Here is a 25072-nt window from a genome sequence, read left to right as displayed (position 1 = left end):
AAATGTTTTTTTTTTTTTTGTTCCTATATGCCTTACACAAGTTCATAGTAAATTAGTCTCTTGAATGTACTTTTATGCAAATATAATACCTGTATAAAGATTGTTTGATTTTATATATAGCCTTTACAAGGACATGTAACTTTATGGTTCTTAATGTGTTTGCAGCATAGTCCCTCTAACAAACCTGACAGAAGAGCAAAAATGTACAAAGATTTTTAGCGCATACAGTAGCTTTATTTGAGACAGAGAAGATGGTGATAATAGTTGAAAACATACTATAATCTTTCACCTCAAGCGGGATGTTGAAAGAAATTATTCTGCAGACATTAAACAACTTAGGAAAATAATTTGAAATGCTGGTTTGTCAAATAAGAAAGTTCAGTCATATATTTAAAAAGTTTCATCACACATGCTTTCTCATGTGAGCAAAAGCACTTACACTGGTTTGTCTTCACCTAAAACAAAAACACATCCCAACCAATACAATGCGAATAGTGTCATCTGCTATCTGAACAAGATGACTAAATTTAGTGGAATAATAAAAACGTCATTTACAAAACCAGATTTACAAACTTGTAACAACCTTAGAAATTGCTCACGAATGGCTTTTTGTGTTTTCTGTATTTATTATAAATGGGGCTTCTCTTGTATGTTGTACCCTTTTCTTAGTGATTTGACACTTGAATTTACATGGTGATTTGTGCATATATTTTTTTAATTTATCTTTGAGTTTTACCAGAGTGTGAAAAGCTGTTGAACAACCTCAAACTTTAATGAATGTGCAGCTTTCAGGGCGTTGCTTAGTGTAAGTGATAGTGTACTTAAGTGTGAAACAGCAAGACTTACTTTTCGTGTTGATGCTTCATGTGATCCCATATCATAGATAGCTGGAAAGTTGCACTAAAAGAAACATCAATTTAATCAAACACTCTCGAGCAGAAAGATTATCACTTAAATTCTTCATTTTTATTCCTATTATGAATGTTGACAGCAAAAAACAAAACACAGTCTAACAAACATAATGTGAACAGTGTCATCTGCTATCTGAACAAGATGACTAAAACTAGGAGAGTAATAAAAATTTGCAAAACTACATTTATAAATTTTCACAACTGCTCACGAATGTGTTTCTGTATTTTTATTATAACTATACTTTTCAATGTGTGCTGTACCCTCTTTTCTTAGTGATTTCCTCTTTTTTGGTGTTTTGGATACATATAATTCTATATAAAGATTATGTTTGAAAAATATCTATAGCTTTTGCAAAAGTGTGGAACTTTGCATCACATCGGTGTGACATAGCCCTGATAAAATATGTCCATGTGTAAAAATACACACATAGATTTTAGCACAACTATTTACACACACAGAAAAATATCTAACTGTATATTGTCACTTTCATTGAACATTCCATTACCTGTTTATTTGAGGGTCAAAGAAAATGGAAATAGCTGAAACATACTAAGCTACTTTCTTTATTTTGTGCTGGATGTTGAAGTTAAAAAGTGTTAGTAAAAAACAAACAAACAAACAAACTAAACTTTAAAAGCAACATGAAACCATAATATCCCTATTGAAAATGTTGTATAATTGAGTTATATAATTACATGTTGAAGCATACTTTCAGTTTGAAAATGACTTCCATAGTATTTTCTTTTAGTATAAAGCTTTGTCTGGATCACCCAACACAAAGTTTTGTGTTCCGACCTCAAAAAGATCACACCTAGAAGAGTTTTCTTAAACCTTGCAAGTTTGTACTATATGCTTAAAACGTAATGATCAACATGATTCCCTTGTGGTTGTTAAACACCTCAAGTAAATAATTTTAAATGTAGTTTTGTCAAAAGAAAAAAGGTTCATCCATACATTTAAAAAAGTTTTCTAAGTGGGAATTATGTATTTGTCACAAACAAATTCAAAGAGTTTTTACTCGTGTGAGGAAACCACTTGGCTACATTAGTAATAAAAAATGCTGGTCATCAGACTGTTTTAAAATAAATTAAAGAATAAAATAAAGTAAAAGTTTTGTTTAAACATGCCTTGCTTTCTATGGCAAACAGATGTATAAATGTTTAAATGATTAAAATCACTTATTTAACTCAGAAATTTGAAGTAAATGTGTTTTTGTTCTTTTGCAACACACACCCACATATGCATGCACGCACACACACACACACGCACACACACACACACACACACACACACACACACACACACACACACACACACATATAGAGAGAAAAACACCTGTTTATTTGGGGTCAAAGACGATGGTAATAGTTGAAACATTCTACACTCATCTCTTTAATTTTGTGCTGTATGTTGAAGTTAAAAAAATTGATAGTAAAAAACAAACAAGCTAAACTTGACAACATGAAAACATAATATTCCTATTGAAAATGTTGTATAATTGAGAATATTGTATAATTACATGTTTAAGCATACTCACAGTTCCCATTCAGTCGGTCACGTTCGACGTACGTCGGACAGACCGACGAATAGGAATCTCGCTAGAGAGGCCAATCTACTTCGAGTGTAACTAAAACGAGCCAATGCACATTGGCATGCAATCATATGCATCAGCTGCTCGCCTCGCAGCGCGGGTATATAATGAGCAGCAGGTGTGTTGCATCTTCAGCTTTTCGCTTCGGAGCCGAACGGTGTTTGTTCCTGTTCTCTGCAAGCGAGTGTCTGCTAGAAGACGAGTCAAGCTTTTTGGTTGAACTTCTCTTTTTTTCCGAGTGCGGGCGAACAGCACAGCAGCGGGGTCGAAGTTCTCTCTTTTTCTGTTTTTGTTTCGTTTGCCGTTTTTGAGCAAATAGCTGTTTGACACTTCAGAAGGCTGTTCTCACGGCCGGTACGGTGCGCTTTTGAGCGCTGAAAAGCCGTTTTTACGGCTGGTAAGAGTGAGCGCCTTCAAAGAGAGAGAAAGCACATGACAGGCTGCACACAATCCCTGTCTGTGTTGCGGTGGCCGTTCCCCTGCGTGCTTCAGCACTTCTAAAAGAGTAAAGTCCCTGAAAGAGCTTACACAAGTAGATTCGCGTCTTTTTAAAGACGACATCCTACTTGTGTTTCTGGATGCGATCGTTCCTGTCCTCACTGACGGCCACGATCACCGTTTCGCATGTCTGGGCGCGTGCTGAAATGATGTTCGTGGGTGTTCATGTTTTCATATGAGAACATGATCACGTCGACACGCCGGTCGTGACTCTTCTTTCTCCGGGAAGCTTGAGTCCCCTCTGTTGTTGGCCAGCTGCCGCTTGTGTGTAAAAGCACAGCCGCGGGTCTGCCCGACACTCTGGGAGACCGTGGAGATCAACGAGAGCAAACCTCTCGCTCCTCTGCGTGTCGTGTGCCGTCGAGCTGCCGGGCTGCAGCGCGGGTTGTCACGGCAACCCAGCGCTCGCTCGGCGCTCTAGATGCGCAGTTCCCTTGCGTAATCTCCATTGTAGCGCCCTCTCTGGTGCACCAGAAGAGGTCTACTTTGCTGATATGGCTTGGGTGACATGAGGTTGAGGGGTTCCTTCAGGGAACCAACCCCCTAGGGCCCCTCCCTCTCTAGCGCATTGCAAGCTGTGCAGTTTCTGGATTGGATTGCTGGTCCTTTTCATAGGGGAACCTAGCATTTCATTCAGAGCTCCAGCTGAGGGACAGACGTCGATTGCAGCATCGGAGAGAGTGCTGTTATGCTCTGGAAATGAGGGTGACGCTGCCCACTGTAATGGTGTGTGCTTATGCTGACTCAGATTCAGAGTTTACAGCCATGCTTTCCTGGGTCTTCCAGATGTGCATGGAAAACTTGGCAGTATGGGGGTATATTGGTGCCATAAATATGGAATGCCAAAGGTGCCAATCTGCATAAGTTTTTCCTCTCTCACTACCCTCTTGGATGGGGTGGCTGTACACAGACCACACCCACCCTGCATGTGAGGCCAAGGCACTCTTTTTGCATGAGGGTAGTTCTGTGCTGGGGTTGAGCTGCGCTTGTTGACTAACCGTGATCAAAGTCACGGCGCAGGCCCTCAGCCAGACGATGTCCACCTCCGTGGTCCAGAAGTGCCCCCTGGCTTACCTTGTGAGGTGTGAGAGGTTGTCAAGCTAAATGCTTTCTCAATGCTCCCATCTTACGAGGTGGCCTTTCGGTGACACTGTCGAGGACTGAGCCCAGCGGTTCTCCTCAGTTAGTAGCGGATCGGGGAGCTTCCCATGACAAACCATTGAGTTCCTCTTGGGCCGCCCCTCAGTCTGCTCGTCGCCAAGGGTGTCGTCCCATCTTCCACCCCTGGAGGAGGGCCAGGTGGTAAATCCTTTATTGGGTTTGTTTCTGTTCCGCCACTGACCCAAGAGGCAGCGGTACCCAAGTTTTAAAGAGCAGTTCCTCCATTTCCAGGTCTGAAGAGGGTTTGGAGAGCAGTGGGAGGAGAAAAACCTCACCACTCTCATCCCCCTCTTCTGTCGCCAGCGGACAGCAGCGAGCAGCGGGCAGCCAAAGCCTCGACTGCTCCCTTTGTCCATCCGTGGAGCCAGGTAAGTGTTGCCTAGCACACTGTGACGCCGCTTCGGGCCGCCTCACAAAGAGAGCCCCCGAGCCGCGTCCCTGTGTTCCACCTCGCTGCCCTGCTGTGGGTACACCGGTGGTCCCTTTGGTCCTGCTTGTACGGTCTCTGCGAGCCGGGTTAGCGCTCCCCAGTCCGTCTCGCTGGCTCCTTCGGACCATCAGGGTCGGCTTTGCGATTCAGTTCGCCCGGCTTCCCCCCCCAAGTTCAGGGACGTCCTCTTCACTACAGTGAAAGATGCCGATGCCCCTGTCCTGCGTGCGGAGATCGCAGTCCTACTGGCGAAGGACGCGATAGAGCCGGTCCCTCCAGCCGATTTGAGGTCGGGGTTCTACAGCCCCTACTTCATTGTACCCAAGAAAAACGGCGGGTTACGACCGATCTTGGACCTGCGAGTTTTGAATCGGAGCCTCCACAAGCTACCATTCAAAATGCTCAAGCAGAAACGCATTTTCGAGTGCATCCGTCCCCGAGATTGGTTTGCAGCGATTGACCTGAAGGACACGTACTTCCATGTTTCAATTCTTCCGCGACACAGGCCATTCCTGAGATTCGCGTTCGAAGGTCGAGCATATCAGTACAGAGTCCTACCCTTCGGGCTGGCCCTGTCTCCCCGCGTCTTCACGAAAGTCGTGGAGGGAGCCCTTGTTCCCATGAGAGAACAGGGTGTTTGCATTCTCAACGAGAATGACTGGCTCATTCTAGCACAGTCCCGGGATCAGTTGTGCAAACACAGGGATTTGGTGCTCAGACATCTCAGCCAGTTGGGGCTTCAGGTCAACTGGGAAAAGAGCAAACTCGCCCCGGTGCAGAGGATCTCTTTTCTCGGTATGGAGTAGGATTCGGTTGAGCAGATAGCACGCCTCACAGAGGAACGTGCTCGGTCAGTGTTGAACTGCCTGAATACATTCAATGGCAGGACAGCGGTCCCACTGAAGTTCTTTCAGAGGCTCCTGGGGCATATGGCGGCTGCTGCGGCTGTAACACCGCTCGGTCTGCTTCATATGAGACCGCTTCAGCACTGGCTTCACGGCCGAGTCCCGAGATGGGCGTGGCAGCGCGGCACGTTCCGGGTGCCAATCACTCAGGAGTGCCGCCGAACCTTCAGTCCGTGGTCGGACCCCTTGTTTCTTCGGGCAGGAGTGCCCCTAGAACAGGTGTCCCGGCATGCTGTGGTGTTCACAGATGCTTCTGCCATCGGCTGGGGTGCCACGTAATACGGGCATGCAGTCTCAGGGGTTTGGACGGGACCCCATCTGCATTGGCACATCAATTGCCTCGAGTTGCTGGCAGTACGCCTTGCTCTGAGCCGCCTCAAAGGCCTGCTTCAGGGCAAGCATGTACTGGTCCATATGGACAACACTGCGACCGTTGCGTACATCAACCGTCAAGGTGGTCTACGCTCCCGTCGCATGTCGCAACTCGCCCGCCATCTCCTCCTGTGGAGTCGGAAGCATCTGAGGTCGCTTCGCGCCATTCATGTCTCCGGTGTGCTCAACTGTGTGGCCGACGAGCTATCACGAGCTGCGCTGCCAGGAGAGTGGCGACTCCACCCCCAGGTGGTTCAGCTGATCTGGAGAGAATTCGGAGAGGCTCAGGTAGACCTGTTTGCCTCACCAGAAACCTCCCACTGCCAGTTGTTTTACTCTCTGACCGAGGGGACACTTGGGACAGATGCACTGGCTCACAGCTGGCCCCGGGGCCTGCGCAAATATGCGTTTCCCCCAGTGAGCCTACTTGCACAGACCCTGTGCAAAGTCAGGGAAGACGAGGAGCAGGTCTTGTTAGTTGCGCCTTACTGGCCCAACCGGACCTGGTTCCCAGAACTCTCACTCCTCGCGACAGCCCCTCCCTGGCCTATCCCTCTGAGGAAAGACCCGCGTCCAGACCTCTGGAAACTTCATGTCTGGTCCCTTGGACGGGATGCGGAGGTTCTAGGTGACTTACCCCCTGAGGTACTTAACACCATCACTTCGGCACGTGCACTGTCTAAAAGACGTGCTTACGCCTCAAAGTGGAACCTGTTCGTCGAGTGGTGCTCTTCTCGCCGAGAAGACCCCCGAAGATGCTCGATCAGAGTCGTGCTTTCCTTCTTGCAGTAGGGTTGGAGCGTAGGCTGTCCCCCCTCCACCCTCAAAGTCCATACTGCTGCTATATCCGCTTACCACGACCACTTAGATGGCAAATCTGTTGGTCAGCACGACCTGGTCATCAGGTTCCTTAGGGGGGCGAGTGGGTTAAATCCTTCTCGTCCCCTCTCCATACCCTCTTGGGACCTCACTCTGGTGCTGAGAGCACTTCAGATTGCTCCCTTTGAGCCTTTGCTGTCAGCAGACTTAAAGATTCTGTCTATGAAGACTTTGCTGCTGATGGCATTGGCCTCCATCAAGAGGGTAGGGGACCTGCAGTCATTTTCGGTCGACGAATCGTGCCTGGAGTTCGGGCCGGGTGATAGCCACGTGGTACTAAGACCCCGGCCTGGCTATGTGCCCAAGGTTCCTACCACTCCCTTCAGGGACCAGGTGGTGAGCCTGCAAGCGCTGCCCTCGGAGGAGGCAGACCCAGCCCTGGCTTTACTCTGTCCAGTCCGCGCTTTGCGACTGTACATAGACAGAACCTTAAGCCTCAGGACCTCAGACCAGCTCTTGTCTGTTATGGAGGCCAGCAGAAGGGAAAGGCTGTCTCCAAGCAGAGGATGGCCCACTGGATAGTGGATGCCATCGCCCTGGCTTACCAAGCTCAGGGCGTGCCCTGCCCGCTCAGGTTGCATGCTCACTCCACGAGAGGTGTCGCATCCTGCTGGGCGCTGGCTCGTGGCGCCTCGCTGACAGACATTTGTAGAGCTGCGGGCTGGGCGACACCTAACACGTTCGCTAGATACTATAGCCTTCGTGTCGAGCCGGTCTCCTCCCATGTTCTCGCCACAAGTCAGAGGCACGGAGAGGCCCCGGCTTAGTGTCGGCTTGCTGCGCTACATGCGCTTCTTTTCTCCAGAGAGTCCCTACAAGGCAGACCCTGTCGAGTCCTCCGATATCCCTTCGGCAGCCGACGTGGCGGAGCGTCTGACGCCAGGCCTATACTCCGTTGTATCCTTGAGAACCGGGTTTAGGCTGGGTTCCATATGTGTGACCCTACGGGGATCCCATATGGTTGGTTCCACGGTTGCTCCTAAACGAAGCCTGTGTCTTTCCCTCTGGGAGAACCTACCCTTCATCGGGTTGGAGTCACCCCAGCTCTTCCATATGTAGCACAGCCCTACAGGGTTAGTCCATATGTACTTCTCCACATAACTCCTTCGGGGAAGGATGTGGCTTCCGCAGCGTTCCTTTCCCAGCGAAGGGTACGCTTTCCCAGCGTTATCCAATAGTCTCACTGAATGGGTTTTGGGGAACAGCAGTGATCGACTCTCTCTGTGTTAGCCCTGTCCCACCATCCTCAGGCAAGGGGGTTCAGGTGGCTTACAACAGAGCGCTGGAAGGGGGCAGCTCCTGTGGCGCTTTGGTAGGGATTCCTATTCGTCGGTCTGTCCGACGTACGTCGAACGTGACCGACTGAATGGGAACGTCTCGGTTACAAAGGTAACCCTCGTTCCCTGAAGGAGGGAACGGAGACGTACGTCCCGTCGCCACAGTCGCTGTACCCCGCTGATGCTGCCGCCTATCCGGTTCGGCTCCTCAGCGAAAACCTGAAGATGCAACGCACCTGCTGCTCATTATATACCCGCGCTGCGAGGCGAGCAGCTGATGCATATGATTGCATGCCAATGTGCATTGGCTCGTTTTAGTTACACTCGAAGTAGATTGGCCTCTCTAGCGAGATTCCTATTCGTCGGTCTGTCCGACGTACGTCTCCGTTCCCTCCTTCAGGGAACAAGGGTTACCTTTGTAACCGAGACGTTTTCTTTTAGTATGAATCTTGATCACTCAACACAAACTTTTGTGTTCTGCCCTCACAAAGATAACACCTAGATTAGTTTTTGCTCGTGTGAGGAAACCACTCAGCTACATTAGTTATAAAAATGCTGGTCATCTTTTAAAAGAAATTAAAAAATAAAATAAAAGTAAAAGTTTAAAGAAAATAGACAACATGTCTTTCTTTTGTGGCAAACAAATGTGTAAATATTTAAACGTTTAAAATTGTGTCTTATTTTACTGTATTTGTATGTATTTGTTCTTTTGCAACACACATACACACACACGCACACACACACACACACACACACACACACACTAACTATTAAAACTAAAACTTTTCAAATGTATCAAAAGTAAAGACACATTCAGATCTGAAGAAGACTTCAGATGCCTCAACTCCTGTGGAGATATGACCCCAACCCCCTGCAAGGACCCCAAACTCTGGATCAACATGCACCAGTGCTAAATTTTTCTATATATCCTAATCATTTGTTAAAATATGTTCATAACTTCAGTAAGCACATTGTTTCTTCCATAATTTAATACATTGTTTAAATTAATAAATTGTTAGCTAACTGGGTGATTTGTATATACATTTCTGAAATTGCACAACTTGCACACTCTGATACCAGATTATTGAAACGTTGACATGCACTCCCTGTAAAGCTGCTTTAAAACAATGCATATTGTGAAAAGCACTATACAAATAAATGTGAATTGAATTAAATAATGTTATGTAGACTAAATCAGCATAAGATATTTTTGTGTGAGAGCCCAGTGAATCACCAGAAAGGTTTTGATGAAGACATCTAAGCAATGTCGTAAAACCATTAACACAAACACAGAGGATCCCCCCACCGGGTTGACTCAGAATCACCTTTACTGTGAGTTAAATAAATGTTTTTTCATTCTTTTGTCTTTTTAACATAGATCATATCGGTGAGTTTGGAAACACAGATACAGATGCTCCAGAAAGAACATCTCCCAAACAACACCTATTCTGGGGTGTGTGGTTAATGAGGACTCTTTGGCTTGATGAATATTTCTGATTCTTTGTCTTAGGAACTAACATTAATCTATAGTTTTGGTATTACTGATCATCCTATGGTGCCAACACACACACACACACACACACACACACACACACACACACACACACACACACAGTTGTTCTAAAAAAGAACATGCCCAGACATGTAATTTTAAATAAATATAGCCAGTGTGTAGTAGGGGTAATACATCCTTAATGTCTTGACTCAGATTTTCTGACTCAATTAACATATACCCCATTGACCCCAAACAGCACTGATTTTAACACTGAGGTGTGAAATTTGCTAGGGTGACTTCCACCCCACAATCAAAGGAAACACATGGCAACCATCAGTTCCCAACAGACTGAAAGGAGCCAGAAACCCAGGATTCACCAAAGTGTCATAAAAATGCCAAATCTGGGGCTGAGATACAACCACCATAAATTTACCCATATATCTAACTATAAATCCAACTCACTCTATATCTCATTGACACTCTTGACCTGCCAATCAGGGGACAACAGGCATAAATTCAGCCATAAAAAACTACCATTGACCCTCATAAAACATATTTGACATCCACTGTCCAGCCAGCTTGACTGACAACACACAGAAATTTGGGTCATAAATTAAGCCATAAATTAGGGTAATAAATCATCATTCTGACACAGTGTATATGATACTCTACTGCTGTTATTTTCATCCCGCAGTCCAATCACCGGGTCTGATTCTGGCTCAAATTGATAGGGTAAAATTAAAGACATGTTTACAATAACACTGAGCGCATGCATCTCCACGTTATGGTAAGAGGCGTGACCTTTCCGGGCAAGACATGCTAAGAGCTGCTGTCGAATCACAACACAGGAACCGCTGGCACAATCAGAACTCGTTACGTATTTCTGAAGGAGGGACTTCATAGAACAAGTAAGTCATCAGCCCGTTTTTATGACAGTGGAAACAGCGGTATACAGATAAGTAAATTATGAGAAAAATACTGTGTTTTTTTACACGCGAAACATGAACACATGTTATATTGCACACTATAAACACAATCAAAGCTTCAAAAAACCACGAAAAATTACTATTTTTGCTGTTGCCTGATACATGATAATAATCTGTACACTATTGTGATCTGAGCAGTGTTGCATTATTTGCTAATGTGTATATCTATATGCTAACACCGGTCTCTACCTGCTGTCTTGACCACATAGTAGGCTAATTGTATGGCTGTGGTCTGTTATACAAGTATGAATAAACATCTACAATTTGCTCAGTGTCCGAACTGTCATTGCGACCCATTGTTTTTCTATTGTTTATATTGACTGCACTCCCTCCCATTATGTCACTTCCAATTTAGCATTTTTCAGACGTGGAAGTAACATTTTTTCACAAAAAAAAAACAACTCCAGAAGCCTAAGTAGCGAATTTATACGTGTATTTGAAAGAAAATCTAGTTTCTACATTATTTTTCTACACATTGAATCACTGAAGCTCTAACCTGCAATATGCCCTTTAAGTTGGTCAGTGAAACCATTTATTTTCTGAAAATCTTTTCTATATACTTTTGACAATTAAACAAAAGTTCAAGAGAACAAATAACAGACTCTTGATTGTATTGCATTTTATTGCGAAATGTCCCAACTTTTCTGGAAATGGGGTTGTAATATTTGGTTGGTTCTCTTGTTTTTGCATGTGTTCATAATTTCTTTGTATGACAGCCTGGCCAAAAATTACATCCTTGCAATGTGGCATTTCATTTGGTTATCACAACAAAAACAATTGACTCTGAGCACAAATATGCTCACAAAATATTTTACAAGTTTTTAATAATATTTGAATAAAAGGGTGAAGATGTCCATTTTCTTAGGCTAGACATAACTTGTGGCCAAGAATATATATTGGAAGCTGCAGTCTTTCTTTCTTTCTTTCTTATGTGAAACAATAATTGGGTTGTTTCCCATAACTTGCATTGCATGGAATGTGAAAACAAAATTTATTTTTGTGTAATATCTTTTCACACTCATACAGCTTTAGAATGCAATGAGGGTAGGCATGTGATGGTATCAAATTTTCATGTTGCGATTAATTGATGAAGCTTTTATCACAGTATACGGTATTATCACGATATTAAAATAAGTTGCAAAATCATTTTTGTCATAGTTTAACAGGTTTAAGAACTATTTTTGTAATAAAACAAAAACAACTCTGACTGAAATTTTCAAACAAATTAAAATGCAAAAGAATTAGGCTATAAAGAACAACACATAACACTTTACTCTATTTACTGCATCAACTAAGATTGAGCAATAGCTACATTTGTTACAGAAAGTGTTGTTTTTTGTTAATGTTAGTTTAGAAACACAACTGATCATTGTTAGTTTTATGTCAGGTCCATTAAATAAGTTATTTTGATTTTAGTAATGTTATTAAATAGTAACTAAGAAATTAACATTAATTAATAATAATTAATACTTTATAAGTATTTTTCATTGTCAGTTTAGTGATAATGAATTAACATGTTAACTAATGAAGCTGTATGTTTTCAAAGTTTTACTGAACAATAACAAATAATCAGAACATTTCTAATCATTAGGGCATGTTGTAGTCCAGATTAAAATATAAAAAATGTTTAGGTTTGAAAATAAATATCCTTTTAAGTCTTTTTTAAGTATTCAGTATTTGGTGCTGTGATGAACAACACTGAGATTACAAAAAAAAATAATGGCTGTTTGAAGCATTTTAAAAACTTCACTAGAGCAGTTACTTTGTTTGCACGGTTTCCGTGGTAACCGCTGCACGCTGCTGTTCCATCAGCGCCCTCTGCTGTCAGAGAGTGAACGCGCACTTTCATTCAGCTCGTCTCCTTCACTGGTTCCGCCATGTGCTTCTCGTGCACGTTGGGATTGTTTACATCTGAGCACGTGTCCTTTTGACGCAGAATACAGCGGTGTTGTGCATTTTATACGACTGATGGGTAAAGTATTCTTAATCGCCTTATAAAAAAAAAAAAATTGGTAATAAATTATTATTTACGGTATTCTGAAGTGCCGACGATTACAATATTGTGCATATTCTTTATTGCATTACCGAATATCGGCTAAGTCTAAATGAGGGTAAGTAAATTATGTAATTTCCAATGTGGACTATCAATTAATAATGTTTTGTCAAGTCACCTTTATTTATATAGTGCTTTATATAGTGCAATCGTTGAAGAAGAGTGTCAAGTCAAGTCACCTTTATTTATATAGCACTTTTTACAATGCAGATTGTGTCAAAGCAGCTTTACATTGATAACTGGTATATAATTTTGGCTGCACAGCATCTGTTATAAAATAGTGTCAATGCAGGCAGAACAAAGCACTGTTGAATATCAAATGTCAAGTCAAATGTCAAGTGTCCCCAACTAAGCAAGCCAAAGGCGACAACCAAAACTCTAACAGGTGACATCAGGTGGCAAAATTATTTTGTAATCATTTAATTATCATATGCTTTAAAAAAAAAAAGCCAATGAATCACATATGAAGCTGCTAAAACTGGACAGGAGGCTGTAGGAAGACAGATTAAATCTAAAAATTAAACTCAGCTGATATGAAAATTTGAATGCTGAGAGAAAGGAAGAGAAAAAAATAATACAATGACTTAAAATTAGAATAATCTTTATTCTTATTATTATTATTATCACCATTAAAATCATAGCATGTCCTAAGAAAAGTGATAAATATTACTACACACATAACTGTTATAGAAAAATAATTACCACATCCAGCGTGAAAAATACATTTCTCATGAATTCACAGAAAAGTTTGCATTACATTAACATCAGAAATATTGGATAGACATTTTAGTTAAATAATTTAGAAAATACTGGTATGACACAGATAATTTTGCATTAACCATGCCTGTTAAATATTATGCAGCTAACAAACTAAGAATGATGCTTAGAAGATGAGGAAAACCAACTGCGGCAAAGTATTGTTTTGTACAGGTCTTTATGTAATATTATCAGACCATCTTATCTGTACTTTTTTCCACCAGATGTTTCTGATGTCACATCCTGTAAATATTTCTCATTCTTCCAAGTTGTTTTACAAGTTTCATTATCATTGAAATACTTCATCCTTTTGCTCATCAAAGCTCATTTCCACACTCTTCAAAGTCAGCCAACATAAAAGAGACCCAGATTTTTTATTACATGGCTTATGTTCGCTTTCAGAAGAGTGGTTATGTTGCAAGAGCTGCAAGTATGTGTACATGAGATGAATGTCTGCGTGTGAAACCCAGAAACATATATATATATATATATATATATATATAATGATGTTTCTGGGTTTCACACACAGATATATAGAGAGATATATATCTGTGTGAGAGAGAGAGAGAGAGAGAGATGTATATATTTTTTTTAATTAATCAGTATTTCTGTCCTCCTATTTTAATATGTAGAGTATTTTAATCTAAATTGAGTATATAGTTTTGATTGGAGGATGGCTGATTTTATGGTAATCAATTCATAAAACTGAGAATATAATGAAGTGTCCATTAAAGATTTGACTAATCACATCACCCAAAAAAAAAAAAAAAAAAAAAAAGGAAAAAATGTTGCTTAAAAAATAATCGCAGGTAGTTGTGGAACTTGTGTTATCCAGTTTATGATTCCAGAGATAATGTGCATTTCAGCAAACTTTAGAGTTTACAAACCAGTGTAGTGAATTTACATGTTTATAAATGTGCACAATGCTGGGTTCTGACCTAAATCTATAGAAACATGTAGGAACATACAGATCCATAACTGAAATGGAATACATTATAGCTTAAGTTTGAAGTTTTCAGAATAGGGTTATGTAAAATAGTACATTCATTACAACTCATTAAGTAGTATTGGTAGCTTTATGTATGAGTCCTTCACTTGAGCAGAACTGCAAGGAGACATTCAGACCTGTCTGAATCAGTAATGTTGGGATGTGTAGTTATGGTCAATCAAACCCCGGAACCAGAAGTGACAGAGTAACCAGGAATAAAGCGGTCAACACACTGATCTTGCTGCTGACTTCCGCTGATGAAACTGCTGTGTTACAAAGAAAACAGAACAGACAGAATTTATCATTCAGTTACCGTTCAGAATTTTGCCTAAAGCTCATCTAGTAGACAGAGGAGGGTTGTAACAGTGCAGGTTTGAACTGCTTTGAACATTAACGCCTGTTTCACACTGCAAGCGTGAGCTCCTGCTTGACGCTTATGCGCTGCTCCTGCTGCCTGTGTGAATTCATCCGTTGGTTAACACGGGCGCCGAAAAAAATATGCGCTGCTCACGCGCTGCTTACGCTTGCAGTGTTAGACAGGCCTTAACACATAAGCATTCTCTCTCAGTGTCTGCATTCCTTTAAAGATTTAAAGTCCTTTTTATTGGGAATACAGTAGTGGCCAAAAGTGTTGACCGAATAGGATATGTTTTTATTGAACCTTACAAGTTGGATTAAGCCATCAAAATAAGAGGAAAATATACATATAGTTAAGGTATTTATCTGACAAAAAGAAGGCAAACTACAGCTACAGGTTTTATTTTACTATGCTAAAAATGCATATATAAAACCAAAAATCTGACAGGTAAAAGCATACATTGACCACAATAAAATCAGTTATTAATATTTTGCTGGATTTCTTTTGTTTTTGCATGTGTTCATAATTTCTTTGTATGACAGCCTGGCCAAAAATTACATCCACACAATTTGGCATATTTCATTGCATTATCACAAATAAAACAACTGATTCCAAGCACAAGTATGAAATATACTTTCAAAACACAAATATACTTTTCGAATCAGAGCCTGAAATTTGTTTGTGAAAATGAGGAATTTGCTATTAATGAACACCTTAAAGTGTACTTAAATTTGGACAGTAAATTGTATGTAATAGCACCTGGCAGTTTGAGTTGTTTTTAGTTTAAACAAAAAAAGTGCCATTTCGAATTAAAATTGAGATTTCAAGTGATTTATTTTGATTTATTCATCTGTAGATAATTTCATTAAAGGTAAGATAAGATCATTAAACCTACGCTTTAATGAATAAATTCCTGCATTGATAGCGCAGAACTTGCAGGAGTGAACACTATTTTGCGCAATATTGCATAAAAAAACACAACTGTACTCTATCCTACAGAATTAAAAAAATTATTACAGTGCAGTAATTAAAGTAAAAATACTCATCTGAGTAAAAGATTAAATTGCATCACATACCTGTTCCATTTATCACAATTTCAGACGTGAAGATCTGGAAGGGTAACGAGTTGTTCTTGGCTGCTCGAACTATAGTGTTCACTATCTGGTTGCTATTGGGTAGAATGGCCTCTGCTGTAAATGTAAGATCTATGGAGTTTCGGATCATGGGGTTACTCTTTGTTCTTACACCTGCATCACTGGAGAGAGGGAATGTGAATCGAAATTCATTCATTAAAACTGAGTATAATGATAAATTATAAGTTATATTCAAGAACACGCCAGTATATACATACCTGAAGTTTGTTATGGTTAAGCTACTGAATGATCCAGGGTAATCAGCAGAGAAAAAGAGTTCAAGCTGCAAAAAAAGAGAGAGCTGTTTAGACTAAATTGGCAAAAGCATGTTTCCTAAAATAACCAAAAAGAAGACACATTACACCTACCCCTGTTTTTATCATTGTTGCCCTGTTCTGAAATTCAAGTGAACTTTTATTTGAAAGAGCAGTCACAAAGGTTCCATCAGTCAAGATTGTCACTGGACTTGTCTGTGGTGATTCTACAAAAAAATGATTTAAAAAAAATATCACAAACTGCTGTTTTCTAGGCAAACTAACATAGTTATTTTTTTATAGAAACTGGGCATATCAGATAACTGTAAATCATCTGTGATTTGAACTTACTAATGACAATAATAGTTTTGGTATCAACTGTAAGGTTGGAGGTTGACTTTAGAGCTGTAACTGCTTCTTTCAGAGTCTCCACAATGGAAGTGCTGCTGGGGATGGTTTCAGTTGACTTTTCATTAAACACTAACTTAATATCTGCCTGTACCCTTTGTTCTGCCCGGGTTTTGGAAACCGATCTTTAAAACAAAACAAAAACAGCACGGTTTATAACTGCTTCCAGATATATGAGAATATGAATGTCTGTCAAATGCATAAATGTAAGTTGTTTATATGACATTCTTTAATATGTTAAGAATGTCACACAATCTGTCTGACATTGAAAGCAAGATAAAGAGTGTAAATTAAGTACTGAAGCAAACCATTATCTTACATGAATGCAAGCACGATGGTCTTGATGAAAAGATCCCCATACTTTGTTTTGTAGACTGCATCAAACTGTGAAAACAGTCAGTTTTAGGAATGTTCTAAATATTCTATGAAACTATTACATTTCATGGATGTAGATCTTTTTTAGTGCTAATAAAAATAATTTTACATTCTTTGTATTAAATTAAGTTTAGATTTTTGCTTTTGAATTTTACTGTTATTTAAAAAAACTAAAACATATAAGCATTGAAAATAAAAACAAAAACATTTTAAAATCCATCATATCCTACAATATGTATGTATTATTCTTCAGTTCTCTTGACCCTAAAGAAGATTTTGAAGAATGTGGATGTACTGCAGTGTAAAACTTACCTCAGCCTCTATCTTTGTGGCTAGGGTAATAAATTCTGGACTTTGTTGGTCTAAAACAAATTCCACTTTAATGACAACCTGTAAGGCTACTGTTGGCTGAGGATATGCTGGTAGTGTGGTTGTGGTGGTGGGCATTGTTGTTGTTGTTGTTGTTGTTGTTGTTTGTGTGGTGGTTGGTTTGGCTGTAGTTGTGGCTGGTTTGGATAAAAAAATAAAGTAGACAGATTACAAGTGTAACACTGTAAGTTTGAACTGTTTTGAATGTTAACACATTAGCATTCTCTCTCAGTGTCAAAGCTCATAATCTGCATTCCTTCAAAGATTTAAAGTTATTTTTATTGGGAATACAGTAGTGGACAAAAGTGTTTTTAATGACCCTACAAATTGGATTAAGCCAACAAAATACTGTATGAGGAAAATATACATATAATTAATTTTTATTTATCTGACAAAATTATTTGTCAAAAAAGGCAAACTACAGCTACAGGTTTTATTTTACTATGCATATAAAACGGCATATAAAACCAAAAAGCTCAAAGGTAAAAGCGTATATTGACCACAATAAAATCAGCCTTTGAGAAAATTAATTGTAAATTTCTTAGAAATTGGGCAAATCATGTAACTGTAAATCATCTGTGATTTGAACTTACTAACAACAGTAATAGCGTTGGTATCAACTGTAAGGTTGAAGGTTGAGTTTTGAGCTGTAACTGCTTCTTTCAGAGTCTCCACAATGGCAGTGCTGCTGGGGAGGGTTTCATTTGATGTTTCATTAAACACTAACTTAATATCTGCCTGTACATCTTCCTGTACATCTGCCCTGGTTTGGGAAACAGCTCTAAAACAAAACAAAAACAGCACGGTTTATAACTGCTTCCAGATATATGAGAATATGAGTGTCTGTCAAATGCATAAATGTAAGTTTATATGACATTCTTTAATATGTTAAGAATGTCACACAATCTGTCTGACATTGAAAGTACTAAAGCAAACTATTAACTTACATGAATGCAAGCACGACGGTCTTGATGAAAAGATCCCCATACTTTGTTTTGTAGACTACATCAAACTGTGAAAACAGTGAGTCAGTTTTAGGAATGTTTCTAAATATTTCATGGATGTAATCTTTTTTTAGTGCTAATAAAATAATTTTACATTATTTGTATTAAATTAAGTTTAGATTTTTGCTTTTGAATTTTACTGTTATTTAAAAAACTAAAACATATGGTATTGCTCTTCAGTTCTCTTGACCCTAAAGAAGATTTTGAAGAATGTGGCTGTTCTGCAGTGTAAAACTTACCTCAGCCTCTATCTTTGTGGCTAGGGTAATAAATTCTGGACTTGTTGAATTCTGAAGCGATGGAACAAATTCCACTTTAATGACAACCTGTAAGGCTACTGTTGGCTGAGGATTTGGTGGTTGTGTGGATGTGGTGGTGGGCGTTATTGTTGTTGTTGTTTGTGTGGTGGTTGGTTTGGCTGTTGTTGTGGTTGGACTGGTTGTGGTTGTAGTTGTAGTTGGACTGGTTGTGGTTGTAGTTGTAGTAGGGCTGGTTGTGGTTGTAGTTGTAGTAGGGCTGGTTGTGGTTGTAGTTGTAGTAGGGCTGGTTGTGGTTGTAGTTGTAGTAGGACTGGTTGTGGTTGTAGTTGTAGTAGGACTGGTTGTGGTTGTAGTAGGACTGGTTATGGTGGTTGAAGTAGGACTGGTTGTGACTGTTACTGTTGTGTTATTAGATAATTTGTAGATTATAGTTAAACAAAAATAACATTTGGAAAAAAAACTATTAATTTCCAACAAGATGATAAAAATAATGTATACAAGAAAATCTATAAACAACAAAATTTTGATAACAATAAAGAATAATAAATAGTTCTGAATGACATTGCATTGAAGATATTGCTTTGACTTACCGTTTACACTGGTGATCTTAAAAGTGGTGTTACTGTTTGTAATAATATCTGTTATCCTCACATCACTGAGTACGTTTTTAAATGTTGCCTCCATAGCAGTGATGATTGATCCAGGACTACAGAAGGGAAGGGAAGAGAAGGAGTCATTGTAATTTTTGTTGTTGTTGTTTTGTTGTTGTTGTTTTTTTAATGAGTAAGATTTAGTACAGACCATCTTATAATGTTTTTGGTGAAGAGTTAATTTATGCAACTATTTTTGTTTTCTGTAGTTGTGGTATTATACAAGTCTGTTTGATCCTGTTATTAACAAAATATAGATGATTCACAAAAACATTTGACAGTTTCTGATATATTTTGCCTCAGTATACCAGTATATTTACATATGCTTTTTGCAAGTTTTGGAATTATCTTGACATGTTTTTCAATAAATAAGGAGCCCAACAATAGATGGTACAGTTCACATAGAGATCTCATCTCAGCATCATTGAATCTGTCTGGGATTACAGGAAGTCAAAGCCGACAGTCATAGAAGTGTTAAAGCCTTTCCAAGATCTGAAAACAACCTACCAGCAAACTACTGTACTGTACAGTGTTTAGTGTGACCACACTTTGCCTTCAAAACAGCTATTTCCTAGATGTACACAGATTTTAAGGAAGTTTGTAGGTACAGTATCTCACAGAAGTGAGTACACCCCTCACATTTTTGTAAATATTTTATTATATATTTTCATGTGACAACAGTGAAGAAATGACACTTTGTACGCTTGTATAACAGTGTAAAATTGCTGTCCCCTCAAAATAACTCAACACAGCCATTAATGTCTAAACCGCTGGCCACAAATGAGTACACCCTTAAATGAAAATATCCCCAAAAAAATGGGCCCAAAGTGTCAATATTTTGTGTGGCCACCATTATTTCCCAGCACTGCCTTAACCCTCTTGGGCCCTCAAGTTCATCAGAGCTTCACAGGTTGCCAATGGAGTCCTCTTCCACTCCTCCAATGATGGCTTCACGGAGCTGGTGGATGTTAAAGGCCCTGCGCTCCTCCGCCTTCCATTTGAGGATGCCCCACAGATGCTCAATAGGGTTTATGTACCCTCAGCATCTTTAGCAAGGCAGCACTCGTCTTCGAGGTGTGTTTGGGGCCGTTATCATGTTGGAACACTCCCCTGTGGCCCAGTCTTCGAAGGGAAGGGATCATGATCTGCTTATTCATGGTTCCCTCAATGAACTGTAGCTCCCCAGTGCTGGCTGCACTCATGCAGCCCCAGAACATGACACTCCCACCACCATGCTTGACTCTAGGCAAGACACACTTGTCTTTGTACTCCTCACCTGGTTGCCGCCACACATGCTTGACACCATCTGAACCAAATTAGTTTATCTTGGTCTCATCAGACCACAGGACATGGTTCAGAGTAATCCATGTCCTTAGTCTGCTTTTCTTCAGCAAACTGTTTGCATGCTTTTTTTGTGTATCATCTTTAGAAGAGGCTTCCGTCTGGGACGACAGCCATGCAGACCAATTTGATGCAGTGTGCAGCATAGGGTCTGAGCACTGACAGGCTGATCCCCTACCCCTTCAACCTCTGCAGCAATGCTGGCAGCACTCATACATCTATTTTCCAAACACAACCTCTGGTTATGACGCTGAGTATGTGCACTCACATTTGGTTGACCATGGCGAGGAACCTGTCATGTTAAATCGCTGTATGGTTTTGGCCTCCATTCTGCAGCTCAGTTTCAGGGTCTTGGCAATCTTCTTATAGCCTATGCCATCTTTATGTAGAGCAACCATGAGGTGCCTTGTTGAACTTCCAGTGACCAGTATGAAAGAGCGAGAGCGATAACACCAAATTTAACTCACCTGCTCCCCATTCACACCTGAGACCTTGTAACACTAAAGAGTCACATGACAACGGGGAAATAAAATGGCTAATTGGGCCCAATTTGGACATTTTTACTTAGCATTGTACTCACTTTTGTGGCCAGCAGTTTAGACATTAATGGCTGTGTTGAATTATTTTAAGGGGACAGCAAATTTACATTGTTATACAAGCTGTACACTCACTACTTTAACTTTTTTAAAGAGTCATTTCTTCAGTTTTGTCGCTTGAAAAGATATAATCAAATATTTACAAAAATGTGAGGGGTGTACACCAGAAAGGAGAAGGCTACAAGAAGATCAGCAAAACTTTTACTACAGTATTCTGACTGATAAGCAAAGTGGTTCAACAATTTAAAAAAGATGGAACTGCAACCATCTCATAGAGATGTCCAGGTCACCCACGGAAGTTAACACCTCGACAGGAGCGTCTTCTAATGAGAAGGGTTTAAGAAAATCAGCATACAAGTACACTGCATTTATCTAAAGAAGTAGAAAGCCAAACTGGCTGGTCATTCTTGAAGAATGGGAAAAGATAGATGTTGCAAAATGTCGCCAACTTGCTGCTGACATTAAAAATCATGGAGGCCATACAAAGTACTAGATGTAGTTATTTTTAGTTGTGGGGTGTAATCATTTTGCATCACCCTAATTTGAGTACATTTGAAAAATGTTTAATCTAAGTTATATTATTAACCTTACTTTCAACCTTACCTAACTGTTTTAAATAAATATATTAGAGTTTTTCTAAAAATAAATAAATAAATAAATAAATAAAAATAGGAAGGAAAAAAAAAAGAAAAAACAAATTTGAAAAATGAAATATGTTCTTACTATAAGTAAAATAAAGAAATACACACCTGAATGAAATAACTGTCACTGCAATGAAGGTATCCTTGAATTCCTTTTCAAAGATTTGCCGGAACTGTGGAAAACAGTTTCACAATATCAGGATGTTATTAATTTGTTGTTACATGATATGCAGTTACTGTTTCCAAATTTCAGTGCATAGTAGCATTTACTGTAACAGGCCTTAAATCTTGCTCCACTGTGTACTTAAACTTTCTTTGTACATCATTCATTACAAAAGTATTTACATGTTTTTGTTTTTTTAATATTTGCACCTATTTTTACCTATAGTTTCTGTTGTTGTTGTTGTTGTTATTTATTCACTTATTTTTGAGATCATAACTTTTAAACCATTTGGTGTAGACTTTTTTTTTTCCTAGGCTGAGTGACCAATGAGGGGATTTAAATTATCAGTGTCTACATAACTTCAGTCTTCCACAATGAGCTTTACTTAGGATGGACTGATTCAGCCCTCAGCTTGGGGTGCGTTTCCCCAAAGAATTGTTAGTCGACCATAGTTCGCTTTGGGAAACGCACCCCAGATTGATAGATAGCTAAAGAGACTTCACCTGTTACTGCCTACACCTTGGGCTTTTGATGAATTTCTTGGAAAAAATTAACCACCGCAAACTACCAGCTATGCTATGGAGCTACAAATATGACAATATGAATTTTAATTGTGTAAATCTGAATTATAGACAAGTGTCATTAAGTGAGTCTTTCAATAGGTCACAGATACTTGTTTGATTTAATTTATTTTAACAAGCCTACAATATTATATTGAGAGGAAATAAATCATATCATGTAATTGTGCCTGCTATGTTACACATATCTGAATGATCATTTTTGACATTCTTGAGCTCAAAACATCAGCGAGTGTTTGAAATAGCCTAACATCTAACTTGGATTTGATTCCAATAACAGAAAGAAGCATAAATATAGTAATTGTTATGTGTGACTTTTACAGATGCTAATCACCTTCATACTAAATATGTTTTATACTAAAACAAATAGGCATAACAGAGACCCCCAGAAAATGTCATAATTTCAATATTGTTAAATATCAAATGTCCAGAATTCAAGTTTTAAAAAATTAAAATTCAAAACTATATAAAATGGCACTTATTATTCAATACTGTTGAATGATACTTGTCTATCATTCAAATTTACACAATTCAAATTCAGATTGTATTTTCATATTTCTAACTCCATACTAACCTGCATGACACACTGTGAAATTAAAATATAGACTTATTATTATTATTATTATTATTACAAAAAAAAAAAAAAATGTGTAGTGATATTTACACCAGTGCACAAATGAAATGGTACACTAATTGCACTGGTGTAAAAATAACTATGTCTATGTGGGGTGCAAATAGTTTGCACTGATATTTACATTAGGTTGCAGAATAAAATACTTAATACATTCACATGCAAATTATTTGTTACTATTTATCTCGCTCAGCAAATTGCATATGCATTAAAATATGTTACACTACATACCTCTTCTTCAACTAGATTCTTTCTGTTAATAAATGCATCAGAAGATGTATTTAACAGTTGTGAATCAAAATTTTCATTGATGGAAAAGCTAACACGAGCTGTAGCTGGTAAAGGAGTTGCTGTTGTAGTTTCAGTAGATGGAATGTCTGCGGTTGATGTTTGGGTTGTTGCCACGGTTTCAGTGGGTGTGGTGTCTGTTGATGTTTCAGTTGTGGTTTCAGGGGTTGTGGTGTCTGTTGATGTTTCAGTTATTGCCGCAGTTTCAGGGGTTGTGGTGTCTGTTGATGTTTCAGTTGTTGTCACGGTTTGAGGGGTTGTGGTGTCTGTTGATGTTTCAGTTGTTGTCACGGTTTCAGGGGTTGTGGTGTCTGTTGATGTTTCAGTTGTTGTGCTTTCAGGGGTTGTGGTGTCTGTTGATGTTTCAGTTGTTGTGGTTTCAGGGGTTGTGGTGTCTGTTGATGTTTCAGTTGTTGTGGTTTCAGAGGTTGTGGTGTCTGTTGATGTTTCAGTTGTTGTGGTTTCAGGGGTTGTGGTGTCTGTTGATGTTTCAGTTGTTGTCACGGTTTGAGGGGTTGTGGTGTCTGTTGATGTTTCAGTTGTTGCCTCGGTTTCAGGGGTTGTGGTGTCTGTTGATGTTTCAGTTGTTGTCGCGGTTTCAGTGGTTGTGGTGTCTGTTGATGTTTTAGTTGTTGTGCTTTCAGGGGTTGTGGTGTCTGTTGATGTTTCAGTTGTTGCCTCGGTTTCAGGGGTTGTGGTGTCTGTTGATGTTTCAGTTGTTGTCGCGGTTTCAGTGGTTGTGGTGTTTGTTGATGTTTTAGTTGTTGTGCTTTCAGGGGTTGTGGTGTCTGTTGATGTTTCAGTTGTTGCCTCGGTTTCAGGGGTTGTGGTGTCTGTTGATGTTTCAGTTGTTGTCACGGTTTGAGGGGTTGTGGTGTCTGTTGATGTTTCAGTTGTTGCCTCGGTTTCAGGGGTTGTGGTGTCTGTTGATGTTTCAGTTGTCGCGGTTTCAGTGGTTGTGGTGTCTGTTGATGTTTCAGTTGTTGTGCTTTCAGGGGTTGTGGTGTCTGTTGATGTTTCAGTTGTTGTGGTTTCAGGGGTTGTGGTGTCTGTTGATGTTTCAGTTGTTGTGGTTTCAGGGGTTGTGGTGTCTGTTGATGTTTGAGTTGTTGCGGTTTCAGGGGTTGTGGTGTCTGTTGATGTTTCAGTTGTTGTGGTTTCAGGGGTTGTGGTGTCTGATGTTTCAGTTGTTGTGGTTTCAGGGGTTGTGGTGTCTGTTGATGTTTCAGTTGTGGTTTCAGGGGTTGTGGTGTCTGCTGATGTTTCAGTTGTTGTCACGGTTTGAGGGGTTGTGGTGTCAGTTGATGTTTCAGTTTTTGTCACGGTTTGAGGGGTTGTGGTGTCTGTTGATGTTTCAGTTGTTGCCTCGGTTTCAGGGGTTGTGGTGTCTGTTGATGTTTCAGTTGTTGTCACGGTTTGAGGGGTTGTGGTGTCTGTTGATGTTTCAGTTGTTGCCTCGGTTTCAGGGGTTGTGGTGTCTGTTGATGTTTCAGTTGTCGCGGTTTCAGTGGTTGTGGTGTCTGTTGATGTTTTAGTTGTTGTGCTTTCAGGGGTTGTGGTGTCTGTTGATGTTTCAGTTGTTGTCGCAGTTTCAGGGGTTGTGGTGTCTGTTGATGTTTCAGTTGCCTCGGTTTCAGGGGTTGTGGTGTCTGTTGATGTTTCAGTTGTTGTCGCAGTTTCAGTGGTTGTGGTGTCTGTTGATGTTTTAGTTGTTGTGCTT

At 40.0% G+C, this 25072-nt stretch overlaps 1 protein-coding gene across 1 annotated transcript in view; it reads right to left on the bottom strand.

The window, feature by feature from the left end:
- The window catches only part of si:dkey-162h11.3 (mucin-2), a 71685-nt gene extending 47992 nt beyond the window's left edge, over positions 1–23693 (bottom strand). The window contains exons 1-12 of the mRNA XM_067400366.1: positions 23296–23693; positions 21801–21865; positions 19055–19170; positions 18444–18862; positions 18148–18212; positions 17794–17981; positions 17144–17337; positions 16776–16840; positions 16400–16581; positions 16163–16275; positions 16013–16077; positions 15738–15916 (exon numbers count right to left, since the gene is read on the bottom strand). Coding sequence (XP_067256467.1) covers positions 15738–15916; positions 16013–16077; positions 16163–16275; positions 16400–16581; positions 16776–16840; positions 17144–17337; positions 17794–17981; positions 18148–18212; positions 18444–18862; positions 19055–19148 — 1564 coding nt within the window. The 5' untranslated portion in view covers positions 19149–19170; positions 21801–21865; positions 23296–23693. The remainder of the gene's footprint in view (positions 1–15737; positions 15917–16012; positions 16078–16162; positions 16276–16399; positions 16582–16775; positions 16841–17143; positions 17338–17793; positions 17982–18147; positions 18213–18443; positions 18863–19054; positions 19171–21800; positions 21866–23295) is intronic.
- Positions 23694–25072: the final 1379 nt, after the last annotated feature.

The sequence above is a fragment of the Chanodichthys erythropterus genome, chromosome 11, assembly GCF_024489055.1.
Source record: "Chanodichthys erythropterus isolate Z2021 chromosome 11, ASM2448905v1, whole genome shotgun sequence".
Classification (NCBI taxonomy): Eukaryota; Metazoa; Chordata; class Actinopteri; order Cypriniformes; family Xenocyprididae; genus Chanodichthys; species Chanodichthys erythropterus.
The sequence above is the reverse complement of the archived record's forward strand: the minus strand, read 5'-3'. Positions and strand labels throughout refer to the sequence as shown.